Source organism: Cyprinus carpio, chromosome A6, assembly GCF_018340385.1.
Source record: "Cyprinus carpio isolate SPL01 chromosome A6, ASM1834038v1, whole genome shotgun sequence".
In the NCBI taxonomy this organism is placed as follows: Eukaryota; Metazoa; Chordata; class Actinopteri; order Cypriniformes; family Cyprinidae; genus Cyprinus; species Cyprinus carpio.
The window spans coordinates 8,217,886-8,234,204 of NC_056577.1; the positions used below are offsets into that span (position 1 = coordinate 8,217,886).

Sequence of the window (16,319 nt, forward strand, 5' to 3'; positions counted from 1 at the left end):
AAATAAGTATTTTCATTTTAAATTAATTTTCACTGTGTCATCCTGGGATAAACACATACATGCAAATGTGAAATATGATAAAACATGTTATTGTATGACATCCGATGAAACTGCAGACAGATACTGTATCTGCACTTCACTCAGTGAAATCCATTAGACTATGATGGGTTGTTGAGCTCAATGACACTGCAGCCTAACAGTAACAATTAAAAATGTGTTTGTAGTATGTATAATATTATACCTTCTCTCCATGAAAATGAATATAAAAATACTTAAAATTACATATATATACTGTAATAGTAATAGTTTTCATCTGAAGGTATGCCTGACCTTTCCAACTGTCCAAAAATGTCAGTTAGGCTTTCAGGCACGGAGCTGAGTTTCTCTTTAACATTGCCTCCCACAATCTCTGACATTTCCTCTGATGTCACCACATTCTAACCCCCACAATGCTGTGCGGATGGCCTCTCCTCCCTGCCCTTACACAGAAAGACAGAGAGAAAAGACAAACAGACAGACACTATATTTAGTCTAGAAATGGACAAAAGAACCAAGAAAATGTTGTAATCACAACATGCACAGTTTTTCAACCTCAACTTCCCCACTTCAAGTGCTGTTTTCTTAAACGATATGCAAAATATTGCTGCTTGTCTGCGTTCTTTTCTATCTTAAATTATTTGCACTTTGCTTATACTGCTTTGCCTACACTGTGTCCATGTATTTGAAATGAAAACTGGCTCTTTTTTCTTTTCTTTTCTTTTCTTTTCTTTTCTTTTCTTTTCTTTTCTTTCCTTTTTCTTTTTTTTGATGAAAAGTAATTAAAACAATTCTAAATGTCAAGGTGCTGTTTCTTTTCTCAGTCTCTTTCAGTGTTTATTCTTTCTATTTTTCATTCTGTCAGATTATCTCTCCTTCATTTTCTCCGCCATTTGACACCAGGGTCATTAACATGTCATGGCTTCACTGGCTAATATGCAGAAATATTCGTAATTTATGCTAAACTTGTGCCTTTTGTGTGAAATGATAATCAGAGACAGGGACATGAGTGGCTATGTAATTAGCAAACATAAGAAATGTGGATTAGAATGAGATGATGTTGAGGTTGGTGAATGGGGGCTTGACTTTTTTTCTGCACACTGAAAGCATGGTGAATTTGTCTGGGATGTCTTAATATGAATTATCATGCACATTATATATGCTCTAAGTTTATTTAATATACAGTGACTGGCGCATTACACTCCTTAATATGCTCATTCACATGCATAGGCCTAGCCACACATTTACAATTTAGTACAAAAATGTGCAGTCTGATTATATTCTCAGGGCGTGTTAACAGCAGAGAGAAAAAAGAAACGAAAGGAATGAAAAATTAAGATAAGAAAAATAATTATTAGGCTGCTGTTTTGTATATTATGCATTACAGATTTGTAAATCTCAGTCTTCGTATAGGCTACGTTAACAGATAGGCCTACAGAAAAAGCACTTTGCAGTTTATTTCATTGTTTATCAAATTACATTGCATCAAATGAGTAACATCGTATAGCAGTAAATTATTATAGCCTATAGAGTGGTATAATCACATTTACACGAGCTTTTCTCGACCCTTAGTATGACAACAACATAAAATATTTTCTCACAGCTGTATACAATGACTTCCCGTGCTTTGTCACACTCTGTGTACAACATCAGCGAATGTTGTCCTTTGCTACAAATGAATGATATGAATTATGTTTGTATATTTATGTGAATTCCCAAAGGATGTTTAAACCCGCCAGCTTTGATTGCGTTAAACATGATATATTACATGTGCGTGTGTGTGTGTGAGAGAGAGAGAGAGAGAGAGAGAGAGAGCGAGAGAGAGACTGGACTCTCAGTTGGAGTCCGGGAGAGCGCATGCGCAGTAGGAGGTGAAGCTTCTCCGCTTTCTTTTCGGCAGCTGGCGTGAGGTTCTGGAATTCCAACATGGCAGTAGATGTGGTCAGTATTTCTATGGTGGTCAGTCTCTCCAGCCCTGACTTGGAAACATTCCAGACCATTACCGACTCGGAGTAACCCTCATCCCCCTCATCTCAGTAGCACAGCTGGACGCTGTCGCCGTTCTCCGGCGCCGAACAGGTAAATCTTTCACTTTGTTTGTGTCCACCAGCTGTCCGTTTGTACTGTAGAGAGAGAGGGGCCATGTCACTGCACGGACAGCGCGCTCGGACACTCGGACACAGGCCTGAGCAAAATATAGCGCGCAGATTTTGTTCGGCGTGACTCTAAAAAGCATGATATTATGGTAGTTTGAACACTGGGAAATAAGTTTTATTATTAGAGTAGACTTCTGTAATAAGGCAGCATTGATCCGTGTGTGTGTGTGTTGTATGTCTAGGCGATAGTGAGAGGCATTCTTACCTCAGCAAAATTCAATATGATCTCTGGCTTAATTTATAAATCTCATTTTAGCTATTATATAAATGATGTTTCCATTACAAGACTATTCAAATATAGCATTGCCAAAACAATCCAGTGATTTTATATAACAGATAAATAGGCTACATAATATTGTTTAAATTACATTTAAGTCATATATAGGCTACTTATTATATACTTATCTGCAATAATTAAATAAATAGAAAAAACGCCTTCAATGTGAAAATCCTAATTAATACGTCTGGAATGAACTTTTTGAGCACACTTTTTATTTGGAAAATAATATTATCGTAAAATATTGATATAAAATTGTTTATATATATATATATATATATATATATATATATATATATATATATATATATATATATATATATATATACATATACATATAATATATATATATATATATATATATATATCTATATCCTATTTACCAACAGTTTTAGGTTGAAATGGAACGTTAAACACAAAAACAAATAGCCTGAACAATGAACGTTAATTAGCATTTTTATATAGGCTACGTTTACTGGTAAGCATATTTTGCTGCTGCATTATATTCATCTCTTCTTCTTTCTTTCTCCACAGTTTGGGGTTCATGTCCGCTTAAAACACTATTTACATGTGTTGTGTGTCGTTCAACTTACTGGAAAGACTTTCTCTTCGCCTTTGGAAATCACTGAAGTGAATCTTTCACTCCTTTCTGTCTCTCAATCACCTTGCGGATGTCAAGCAATATGATCAGCGGTGTATATGGTAGGTCAAATCTATGTTTAGTTTTGAAATCCATGCAATATTTTTCATTGGAGGGTGTTATATTTTGTGTATGGATCGGTTAAATGTTTTATTGCATTCTTTATTAGTCAATCCCAATCACATGCATGCATTAGTATTTAAATTGCTGGCAGAAATGGCAAGAAAGTGCAGGCCAAGGAAAGAGGGTAATGGGATCGTGACCCAGGCCGGACTGGAACCGAACAACAGCTCTCTTAAATAAAACTACTTATTCACTGTTAGATGATCCCGTGTCTTCACTCTTCTCCTCGCTTTTTAAAGCCTATGGTTTCCTACTTAAACGTTTTTATTTTTTTTTATTTTATTTTTTCAAACTGTCTCATTCGGATATTTCATTCATATTGGTCGTGCAGAACGCAGATTGATTTTCAGCGCTATGATAGCATTTTCCTGGCTCGCGTCAGGGGAAGGAGAGTCGAGATTGGAGGTTACAGACCGCAATCATGTCGCGCTGTATCTCCAGTCGCGCGCGCGGGAAGAGCGACTGCTGCACGAGCGCGTAATAAATGCTCGAGCTGTGATGGGATTCTGGCGGGAAATCAGCCGTGAGCGCACAGTGGCGCGGGTAGTTAGCTGTGCGTAATTTGGACTCAGATGTATTGCGAAATGACAACACTTCATTTTCCAATATTCCAGTGTGCCCCTTGTCTCTCTTTCAGTCTGTCTGTCTCTCAGTCAGTTAGAGCAGATTGCTGTGGACTTGTCTGTATGAGGGGTTGTTTATCTGTCTGAATGTGGTGTCACTGAGCCAGTCACACACTACACACAATAAGTCACACTCTGGTGGGAATTTGTGAATTAGAAATGGACAGCTAAACTACCATGTGCGTTTGTTTCTTACTATATTTTCACAAGACCAGCTGTGTAACATCAATCATTGAGTGATATTGTCTATTTTATTGTCCTGCTTGTGTGTAGCCTAAAGGTTTAGCTGTTTTTTTTTTATGTCCTTCCTACCAAAAAAAATACAACAACATGAAAAAAAATCCACAAAAATACACAAAACAATTAATAACTAAAACCAAATAAATTAAAATAGTTTTATGTGAGGTTTAGTGTTCCAGAACAACCATTGACATTTAGGGAGCTAAGTTGTCCAAATTGTGTGCACTCATCAATGGCTAACAGCATTCGTCAATGATGATTTTTTTTTATTTTTTTTTTTAGATGACCAATCAAATCAAAACATCTATAGTAATATCCAGTGATGCAGACTACTCATATTGAGTCAGAATTCATCATATAGTTCAAATGCATTCTAGTTTTTTTAATAAAAAATGAATATGCTTGTGTTCAGTGAGGAACTGAATGTTAGTTTACATGAGACTGTCAATTTGAAGTCCATTGCTGATACTTGTGCTTTTTTGTGTGTGTTGTTTTCTCTAAACTTCCTGTAGGATGATGAAATTTAGGAACTGGCTTTTGTTAGCTAAACTGATATTACAAAAGTGAAGTCTAACTAGGATGGAAAGTGATACTGAGGACATTTAATAAACTATAAACTCATATTTTACAGAAAATGTTTTGTTTTCAGAAAAAAAAAATTAAGAAACATCTTGAATATTCTTAGTGAAATCTTTTATAATTCACCCTTTCCACTCATCTTTGCTTAATTGTGATATTGTGACAAAAGAAAATTTATTTAATTTAATCTTTACTGAATTATCCAGTGTAAATTAAGACTTGTGCTGTCAGTCATACTGTCATATTCAGTGGGCATGATTGAATGTGCTCATTTTTGCAAAAAATTGGGACCCTTAAGTGTGATTGTTCATATGACAGCTACATAAAGCCAGCCACAAAATATATAGTCAAATATATGAAATTAACATATACATCTCGTTAATTACCTCCATTTTTATCTTGGCAGTCAGATTATGGTAAAAGTTTTGTGTTGACAGTGTTCGTGATGAAATTATCTCTCTATCCTTTACATTTTACACCACTTTTTTCATTCACCTCTCTGTCCCTCCAGCTTTATCACTCTCTTCACACATCTAAAGATATTTATTATTTAGTGACAAGAGGAAAGTGTCTTAGAGTGACTAATGAAGACTTTCTCACATACTTTCTCTTTTCTCTCATATCTGTCCCTATTACACAGAAAACTAGTGCATCCATCCAGTCTGAGTGAGTGTGTGTGTGTGTATGGGAGATGATTGAGCTGTTTAATATGCTAAAGCCCTATTAAAGGCCGATGTCAGAAGCAGACGGCATGCGGCCGCCCAGCCTGCCCCGGCCCAGTGCTCTGCATTGTGTTTCTAAATGAACACGGTACTGTGTTAATTAGCAGAGGAAAATGGCGTGTGGAATTGAATTGGTCATTGACATGCAAGGCGTTCGTCTTGTTTAGAGAGATATGAAAGTGATTTAAGCCCTTGCTATGTCTTTTATGGAGGTTTTAAATAACCTATCTGCAGAAAAGAGTAGGAGGGAAGGGGGAGGAAGTTAAAGAAAAGAGTTGCCGTGTCTGTCTTATATTGAAATTATCAGTGTTTTTTTTTTTTTTTTTTTTTGGCTGTTAATGTCTCTCTGAAATGTTTGATTCAGTGTGATTCATTTAAATCAAAGTTAAAGTGTCACGTTTCCAGAACACTCTCTCATCTGCCATTGGTCAGTAAAACACATAGCCCTGTCCCAAAGTCACTCCATTAGTTGAGCCAATGGTTTTGGGGATGCTCACACAAATAAAGTTATGTTTTGAAAGTGCTGTAGACCTACAGTGTTTATACTTTTCAGAAAAAATGTCCATGTGAATTAAAATTTGCAATCCATTTGCAACCCATAATTTTGTATTTCCAAGTGAAACAGGATAATTAACAGGAAAAATGTAGGATGGGTCTTAATTGTATCCATTGGAAATTAAAAAAAATATATAAAAAACTCTATGCAAGCAAACAGAGATGTTAATATAGTATGTTTGTATCAGCTCTGAAATTCGGCACTCCAGTGTATTCATATTTTTACTTGTGTCTTAGTTTGACATTTTAAAATATCGTTACACCCATTTGTTCTTTGATTTTGCTTAAAGTACATTGGAGTCTTAAGAATTTTGACTTGATCATTGAAGACTGCACACACTTGCACAAAGGAGTTTATCAAACTGGAGCTGTATGTTGTCGATGGTTTCACCTTATTGTTTTAATTGAATGGTGCCTTACCCTTTCAGCATCATTTTACAGTGAATTTACAAAACAAAGGTTTAGTTTAAATCTCTGAGCTTAAACTTTCATAGACCTTCCGCTGCTGAGGCTATGTTCTGTCATACTTCTCTGCATCTCCCTCCCTTTCTTTCTCCCTTTTTCTCTCTATTGCAGCACTCAGCAGGCCAGGGCTGAAAGTCAGGCGTTTTGAAGAGAGGACATTGAGAGTGAATAGGCCATTCACATTAAAGAATAATTAAAGGGCTTCCATGCTGCCACTCTTACAATGGTCAAACAGCCTGGCACAACAGGAGAACTGTTCACATCAGCTAACACACACACACACACATGTGTGGTTTTGTATCAAATGTATTTTGTTTTATTTTTAGATGGATAATATGATCTATGCAGTACTGTGGCTCGTGTCATGCAGTATGTAGCTGATGTCTAGAGGAGTAAACAGCATAAATAGAGGAATGTTATACTGTATAGTGATTACTCACCCAAAAAAAAAAAAAAAAAAAAGATTTTGTCAATTTAATTTTGTCATTGTTTAAAACCCAACACTCTACCATATTATTAATAAAACAAGAAAAATAAAAACAGAGTTCACACTCCTCTCTTTCAGCAGTGACCAAAAAATTCTAAAAAACTCCAGAAATAAGTACTATAAAAGTATGATAATTAGGCATATGGTCTTATGAAGCCATATGATAGCTTTGTGTGTTAAAATGACAAATTTAAGTTATTTACTGACAGTCTTCTCCTTGCCGCAACTCCCAGATCTCATTCATGTTTGTATACACTATATTAATATTATAATGTGTCAAATCAGTAGAGCTACTACAAACGATTATTTTGATAATTGATTACAACGGTTAATCAACTAATCAACACATTTTTCACAGATTAATCAGTAGGCTTTGATCTATTATTCAGCTTTAACAATCAGTTAAAATATTGATGTACACATATTCTAAATAAAACAAGGTAATCACTTTAGCTTTTGAAAATTAAAAACAATTGTATTACTATTGTACAACTATTACAATAATTTTTTAGAATACAAATAAATATATTTGGCATACAAAATGAGATGACAGACAGAGAGACTTTCTCATTCACCATTTAATTAACTGTATGAAAAAGTAACTAACTGACCTACAGATCATTCTGTCTGACATCTCCTTTTGTAAGTCATATGGATATGGAACAAAATACAGTGAGAAGTGTTTGGTTGTGTTTCTCTGTTCCTCTTGCTTTGAAAAGTGCTGTTTTTGACAGAAATTTTAACCAAACTATATTACAGGCTTTTCATTAAGACCCTAAAGAATCATATCAACTTGTGGAATATGGGCATCCGATGACCCCTTTAAAATACCTAATAGTGTTATAATAATCAAAATAGCCCTGAGCTAGATTAAGCTTTAATCTATGCAAACCAAACTATTACTTTAATGTAATAAGATTTTTTTTTTTTTTTTACAATTTTTATTTATTTTTGCATTCACTAATAAAAGCTGATCAATAACAGAAAATCAAGTTGTAATTCTAACTGAAAGTGACACTGCCATTGTTTTTTCATGTTAAATACTGTAAAACAGCTTGCTTTAAATCAATCTGTTGTATAAAGTGCTATGTAAATAAATGTGACGTGACTTGACTGGAACACCAATTGCAGAGCTGGTGCAAACATATCCACAAGGCTATGATCAGATGCTTTCTTAACTGCTGTTTTCTCACCACTGTCATTTCAGTTGTGTGTTTATTTCATTATTGAGAGGAAAGTGCGAAGCACATATGTGCATATCCTCTGAATGCCGCTCTCAGCAGCATCTAGTTAAGCTACATTCACACTCCGACTCTTTAAATAATGACCTTTTATTCTGTCTGTATCATATGGCTTCAGGAGTTTTGGAATATAGCACATGAGTTGTATAGACTAGTGTTATGACACTTTTATGGTACTTTTTTAGAGCTTGACAGCCCCTGGTGACCATTCAGTTTCATTTTATGGAGTCCACAGTGATCATCCTGCCTGACATCTCTTTTTGTGTTTGATGGAACAAAGAATATCATACAGGTCTGGAACTAGTGGCCTTTTTCCTAAAGACTGAATTGAGTACATTTGTGGGTCTTTGTCTTCTGTTTGTAAAAGATTTGAAATCAGGAACCCATAGGATTTTGTAGTTCGGTAATCATTAGTCAATGGTCTGGATTAGATTGTGTGAACGTATTTTGACTAGATCCTGTTTGAATGGCTTTATCCGTTTTACTATTTTGCGGTTGGCGACAGTAATGGCTGTTTAATTACTCAATAAAAGCATTTTATGGATGCAGTGTATGTGTGTGTGTGTGTGTGTGTGTGTGTGTGTGTGTGTGTGTGTGTGTGTGTGTGTGTGTGAGTCTGTGTGATGTATTGATTTTGCTGCTGGAGAAACCTGAGATTTCACTTAGGAAGAGTGAGTCTATCTGTCTGTCAATGTGCTTCTGGTTTTTAATAGTAGTCTATATGCATTTACGCACTTGCATAAACACACACAGCATAAGCATTGTTTAAAGAGACGCAACAGCTGAACTAACATATTTTCAGTCAATGAGGTGAAGATCTCTTTTTCTAAAACAGGCTAATGAAATGTCTGCCTTTAAAGTGTGGAACATTGCTTTAGAAATGGTGTGTGTGTGTGTGTGTGTGTGTGTGTTGGGCCTTCTCCGGAGGATTTGTAGCCAGAGGGTATATTGAAACAACAGAAAGTCATTCTCTAAAGCACCAGCACACGCTCTTTTACACACACAAAAGTACACACACACTAGATCAGCAGCTTTGCGGCTAATGGGATTGTCCAGGTAGTTCTGTAGAATACAACAAAAAGACAGCATCTGAGAGAACATTCCAGCAAACCACAGCTAATATTGGACTTTACAACACATCACTTTTGGCTTTAGACTCTGGTGAGACTGTAATGTAGGGAAAGAATAAAACAGCTAGAGAATATTTAATTTTTTCACATTTAAATAAATATCCCTCTCCATGATGCATAGGACTTTATCATTGTATTGTAGAAGAGTTGAAGTTAGTGTGTAATATAGAGTTGTGTAAGAACTTTTCATATACTGTTGGACATCCTGTAGGATGTATGTTGATAGCAATATATATGTTGATAGCAATGGCGATGACATTCGGTTGCTAGGGATAGCATAAACTAATACGCCGTATTTGGAATGTAATGTATGTTACTTTGGATAAAACCATCTGTCAAATGCATAAACGTAAATATAAAAAATTCCATAGAATTACACTGAAAAAAACATTTTCTTCCCCTTCTTCTAGTTTTCTGAATGCACTTTTTTTGTGTGTGTGTATCTGTTTTTGTAGGCGAGCATGTAAGAATTAATGCTGAATTAATGGCTACTATTATGCCTCGCTATAGCCTTAACTGTTAAAAGAGGGGGAAAAAACAATTAGGAAGTTGTTAAAAGACATCTTTAGCTGTTTCAGATGTGTTATTGATATTGCTTTTAGTCATTTGTCATTTTATTGTGCTTTTCTTCTTTTATCTTACCATTTTTCAGCCACCTGTCCTGCTAATTGCCTTTAGTGTGATTTGTACCCAGTATTGTAAGTCGCTTTAAGTGTGCGCTAAACTATACAACTTCAGTTTTTAACAGTTAAAGCTATTGCTCATGTAATGAATGTGCTGAGTGACTTTCAAAGTCCTAATTTATGTCATTTAAAATATTTTCAGGGAAACTGTGCCAGTTGTTCCACCTCTTGTGTGTGTGTGTGTGTGTGTGTGTGTGTGTGTGTGTGTGTGTGTGTGTGTGTTTGCAGTAAGTCCAGGCTTTTCTCATGAGAGAACACTGACTGACCTCAAGTTGCATGAATCGATCAGGAGGATTTGCTGCTTGATAGAATTGAATGTAATTGGGCAGTTTTTAATTGAGATGGATAGAACATGTAAATTTTGCTCCATCAGCTCAAAATCAATATCCATCTGCTGTAATATGGAGTATATGTCTCTCATTTTATTTTGCTTTGACAAAACATTGGATTGTTTCTGATGTGCAAGGCTTTGCAAATCCACTGTTCTTGCAAGGTCAGAGAAAATCCATTGTTGGTTGATCTTAGAAGTATTTTGTGTGTTATATTTTATGGCTTAAGGACATTATCTGTTCTTTTTTTCCTTCTCTCCCCCTATTTCACTCCTTCTGTACAGCCATATGCCAAAGTTTGATGCAAAAGAAAAGCTCTTTGTTTCACAAACTAAAATCTTGGTGCAATACTGCATGTGTGAAGTTGAAATGACGGAGATACAGTATTTTTAGGGGTAACATCTGTTGTCGGGTTCAGTTGCTAATGCCGAGAGCTACATTATTGATCAATTGTTATTACAGTATGCTGAAATATTATGTTCCTGCGTGGTGTGTGTGAGTCAGTGAAACTAAGAAAGAGACAGAGAGAGTGTAATTTGAGGTTCCTTGATTACATTAAAGAGCTTTTATTTTATTCACTAGAGAAGAAGCCTTCTGCTGTATCTCAATATCAGACCTTAATAATATCATCAGTGCTATTGTTGTGTGTGTTGGGTGGGGGGGTCGGTGAATCAAGTGCACAGCTGAATTTAAATTTCACTGTCAATCTAAAGACCATAAAACAGCTTAGATAGCGGCTAGTGAATGCCTTAAAAAAGAATTGTGAAAGCCATTTTCTATGGTCTTTCATTTGAAATTTGTATATTAGTTATTTTTATATTATTTATATTTTATTGTTATTCATTTTTGTAAAAATATGTTTTTTTGACAAGATGATGATGCGGAATTGGTCATTATCTGGAACTGCTGTAATTTTCTAAAAACGTTAATTATAACGTTAACTAACCTAAATAATCTAACCTAAATTGCTTTACATTTTCTCATTATGAATTTTGACTGTTCGTTTACATGACAACGCCGTTTTGGGGACTGAAAACTCACATTTTTGAAAATGGGTTTCAAAGTACAAGTTTTTGAAAATGCCACCGTTATTGTTTGCGTGTAAAAACTCAATACGGGATTGAGAACGGTGACGTCATGTGCGTGTGTAGTATGTGTTAGGTATGTAGGTATTTTTAAAAATGCAAGGGAAAAACTTTGCCGCTTTTGACTACATCGCTGTCGTGTAAACATGGCTTCAGTGGTGTTTTTTTTTTCTGTAGAACACTTAATTTATATTGTGATGGAAATAAGGTAGAATATTAAGTATAATTAATGTTTTTTTTACTTTTTTTATTTTTAATTAATGTGGGCAGTACATTCAGAGGTTTTTCGTTTTATATTTGTTTATGATGTTATTTATATTTCTGATTTTTATGAAGTTCCATGAGTTTGAACTGACGGATATAACTTTTGTTTTTTTTACTGGCAGGTGTGACCATTCAGTGGAGCCCTGAGCAATCGCAGTGGGCGGAGCAACACTATGACATCACTTCCACCACACGCTCACCAGGGCATAAGTTCGAAGCACTTAGGGATCCAAGGCTAACAGGTTCGACCTCAGCTGCAGCATATCAACATTCGTGGGCAAACGATGACATTTCAGCTCTGACTGCTTCTAACCTGCTCAAGAGGTATGCAGAGAGATATTCTGCCATTCTGGATCTACCCTGTGAGAGTGGACTTATGGGATATCCAGACACAGCCATCTCCGTTAGCGTTAGGGGACCTGGTGTTGTGAATAATGGGCCGCCCCTTCTTAATGGACGAAAGGTGGAGGCAGAGCCTTGGATGGAGAGTGTCTACCCTCCGTTAGGTTGCATACCCGAACTTCTTCCCAAAACACCACTCAGTGTGACGGATGTGTCTGTCACTGCGTGTAACTCACCGGTTATAGGCAGCAGGAGTCTTCCGGAACCTTGTTTCTCCAGCAGCAGTTGTAACAGTCAGACCGGGAATCAGGAATACAGCAGCACTTCCTACAGCACTCCCTTCCTGCAGCCTGTAGGCAATTACGGTGGCTCTCTTTTCCACCCTACCCCTTCCCATGCAAGTCTGGTATCAACCTACAATGCTAACACCTCACCAAACCTAGCTGCATACAGTTACCCTAATACCCGTTACCCCCCACAGGCTGTTCTTCCTGCCGGCTACAGTCCTCCCTCGGCATATCTACCTGCAGGTATAACTCCTCCCAACCCTCTTCCAGCTGTGGGATACTCATACCCAGCCACCAGCCTGGGAGGTAGTGTTTCTGAAAGTGATGCCTCAAGTGCTACCAGCCTTTCAAAGTCATATTACCCATCAACTCAAAGCGAGAATGGAGTATTTGAGGAGTTTGATTTTGGCGGGAACTCTAATTCAGACTCTAGGTCTGAAGGCAGCCCCCTGTACAGACCATCAGGAGAAGAAACGGTGGACAAGCAAAATGGATTCAACCAATCGGCAGATGTAACATCATCATCTTTCAAGCCAGCTAATCACGGAGACTCTTTAAGAAGCCTGGAGACTCTCACAGTAGCCATGAGCGGACGGAACAATGGTACATCCGGACAACACTTTCCATCTACCTCAACTTCTATTATCACTTCTCACCAACATCTCTGCCTTGACACAAACACACCCTGAGTGATTGTGCTCACACTCAACCAGAAGTGCTTGAGTTGATGATGTGTGAATGCTCCCCCTAGTGGATTGGAGGTAGAAAGGAGGGACTTGCTCAAAGCCATAGAGTTGGGGTTCAATGCAAGGTCCTCAAAATGTTAGTGCAGCAGGGGAATTCTGCCCAGGAGGTCTCTTGGTGTGCTGTTTGCTCTACAGGACAGAAGGAGATTAGTTTCTCCATTCTGGAAAAAGGACAATGATGTTTATGCCCCTTCTAGCCGAGCCTAACAGGTCATTGCGAGACACTGACCTCCTCACTCTGATGGACAGACAGACCAGTATATCCTCTATGACAGACACATATTTCTGAGAGGTTTGGAAAGAATTTGCTCCTCCATTCTAAGAGATATGAGAGTACATGAAGGGAATATATATGTCTAATGGATGTGTTGTGGCTGCAATGGAAACAAGGAGTCATGGTAACAGATGTGGTGGTTGGACACTAGCTGTGGTTGACCATATTGCCATGGTGTACATTCAGTGTGTGTTTGTGGCCTTGTAATGGTTATTTATGTGGTGAGCTTTAATTGTAAATTTCTGTTCCCACTTTTTCCACAGGAGAATTGACAAATCCTGATTGTTTAAAGTATGTGAGTGTGGGAGAGATAGATAAAACCTCAGGAAAGTGTCTGTCAGATAAATGGCTTATACCTTTATTGTGTTTGTGTGTAACAGAGGAGAAGAGGGCGTTTTCACATACCATCCTAAGGAAAAACCCAATTCAGTTGACTTTAACCAGGTGGTCCAAAGCAAAATGTTTTTTGTCTGTTGCTAAGTTTGTATGCACTTTCGCTGCATTTTAAGAGAGGATACAGATATGTTGCTAGACATCTTTTGTGGAGCTATGTTACAAGATCATTCTATGAAACATTATGCACAAGATTTTTGCAGTTCTTTAGGATCTTAAAGCTGCTGTGTGTATTTTTTTCTATGAGAAATTACATTTTGCTTTCATAGGTCAATATGCAGAGAAAACAGTCAGTTATTTGCATGTTTACTTCCAAAAAGTGTAAACACTGTTGTTCTGTGGAGTTTTGTTTGAGTGGTCCAAACTACCAACACTGGCTTAACAATTGGTGGGAACTTGGTGGCGGGACTTCCTTTCGGTCTGACCAATGTTTTAAGTGCAGGGGAATGTTTGAACTGAAAAAAATCTTTATTTTTATAATTCCAAACAAAATTACAAACCGCAGCTTTAAAATTTGCTGTTAGATTTATAATGTTTAGTAATTATCAGTCATAGTGCTGTTCTGTCTATTCCACCAATTTCTGCTGTTGTCTCAAAAAATGTTGTAGACTATCTCGAAAATTAAGCATATTGAGTGAAACATTACTGCAGACATAAAAACAAATGGAATTCAGATTATTTCGGCTAATTCCTGAGACGGTCTTGGCCTGCTTGGCCACCAAAATAAAACATTGCCTTAAGGGCCAAGTGTGAAAATGCTCAGCGAGAAGGAGAGCACATGACTTTGCATGTTTGTCTTCACTTAAGGTTTTTTGCTTTTTTAAAAAGTAGTGTTGTTTACTTTATCCCAAGCATTGGAAATAGGTTTGGCTGGCCTCACTACAAATCTTACTGTTTACTTCCTTTCCCTTCTTTGTGAACCCTGCCAAAGGGAATAAAGCTATTATACTTATTTATGAAAATAAATCACCAAAGCAGCAGTGTGGGAGCCAAATCAGAAGGAAATGTTCATCCAAATCAACTCCCTCTGTGAGAATATAGTCTTTTTATTTCTGTGTGGTTTCAGTTCAGTAGTGTGAATTGGCTTTATTCTAAGAGACAAATGGAAGGAATTCCTTGAAAAGGCTGCTTAAAGAACGATCAGGTAAAAATTTAATTGTGAATTGAAGCAAATCAGCTGAACTGAGTGGAACAGACCTCAATCATGATGATGAATCTCGTTCTGCAATGGTGTGCATCACTACATTGTTCCTGTGGTATTATTGTGTTATCTCATGCTCAGCCTATTCATTCAAGTTTCTTAAGCTATTGTATAGTGATTTAGGACATACACCAGTACACTTTTCCTTACACAACTACACATATTCATCATTGTCTAGATCAGTGGTTCTCAATTCCAGTCCTCGAGTACAGTACCACCGGGATTTGCATATTTTGCATGTCTCTCCCTTTTAACACATCTGATTCAGAAAACTAGCTCATTAGAAGAGAGCTCCATGCATGAACTGTGTTCCGATTGACATGGTCCCTACACAGTGTTCTTTGCTCCTTACTCCCTGTGCACGGGAAATCTTTTGAAGCTGATTTCACTTCAGAACATTCATTCACGGATTTGTGATACCCCACTGCCTTCAGTGTCTTCACACACAGACAAAACTTACTGAAGTGTGACAATATACCTCTGTAAATAAATACAGTTTCAATTTGCGTCTCACACACTTTAATTCCCTTTGAATGGAACGTACGCTCCCATCAAACTGGAATCATGGCAGAATATCCTGTGATTTCCACTTCGCAGGGCAATTACAGTCGAATAGAACAAACGTATGTAGTGATAAGAGATACATACAAAATGTGCAGAGCGATGATACGCGAGGACTACTGGTCTAGATGAAAGTAAAGACATTCTTTAACTCTTTTCAGCTGTTTGCCAAAAGCGCCATTTATATTTCTTTATGCTTAAAGAGAAATGTTTTCTTCCAAATCGTGTTTTTTTTATTGCTGTCATTTGAAGGTTTTTTTTTTTACGGTTTCCTGTTTCATTCCGTCTGCAGCTTTTCTTTTTTTTTGCCTTGATCATTTTGAAAATTAGGAGAAGTTTATTTATCAGTATCATATCATTTCCCAATCAAACCATCTGTTGTCTTATTAAAAAGGTTGTTTGGTATTAAAACAGAAGTAAAGCCACAAGAGGCTTGTTTTGCCTTTTTTTTTTTTTTAGTTTCCTCACATAGTTTCAGTAGATAGTTCTAAATTCAATAGTCTGTGGCATTCTATGCATAACTCTGTTCCTAAACCTAGTGAGCGCATTGACATGAAGGCTGTTCCAAACAGTAGTCAGCAAGACTGTGCATTAAGATTTTATTTTAAATTGACTATTTCACTTACTATTTTGTGCTATGTATTTTTGCACTTATTAGTTTTTGGCCTAGCAACATGCTAACAGCAGTTGGAACCAACTGTGAGTGTTAGTGGAGTCTTTCTTGCTCTTTTCATACTATTTGAATGGCATATAAGTGACTATTTTCATTGAAGCGTGTTTGTGGTTCCAAAACTATTAGGATGTTGCCTATGTAGGCAGCCAGGCTGCTCACTAGGTTTTGGAACTCGGCTACTTTCCAACAAAAGATTCAACTGTATTT

At 36.9% G+C, this 16,319-nt stretch overlaps 1 protein-coding gene across 1 annotated transcript; it reads left to right on the forward strand.

Annotated features, from left to right (window-relative positions):
- The first annotated feature begins 1,863 nt into the window (after window positions 1-1,863).
- LOC122145270 (fidgetin-like) lies at window positions 1,864-15,092 on the forward strand. The gene is made up of 3 exons (XM_042757847.1): window positions 1,864-2,115; window positions 3,004-3,171; window positions 11,758-15,092. The coding sequence occupies exons 2-3, from the start codon at window positions 3,141-3,143 to the stop codon at window positions 12,951-12,953; spliced, it is 1,227 nt and encodes a 408-aa protein (XP_042613781.1). The 5' UTR covers window positions 1,864-2,115; window positions 3,004-3,140; the 3' UTR covers window positions 12,954-15,092.
- Window positions 15,093-16,319: the final 1,227 nt, after the last annotated feature.

Excerpts from the sequence above, each read along its gene's own strand:
- LOC122145270 (XM_042757847.1), top strand. The coding sequence starts at position 3,141 with ATGTCAAGCAATATGATCAGCGGTGTATATG. Across the intron at positions 3,172-11,757 it reads TATGATCAGCGGTGTATATG|GTGTGACCATTCAGTGGAGC; the intron begins GTAGGTCAAATC and ends TTTTACTGGCAG.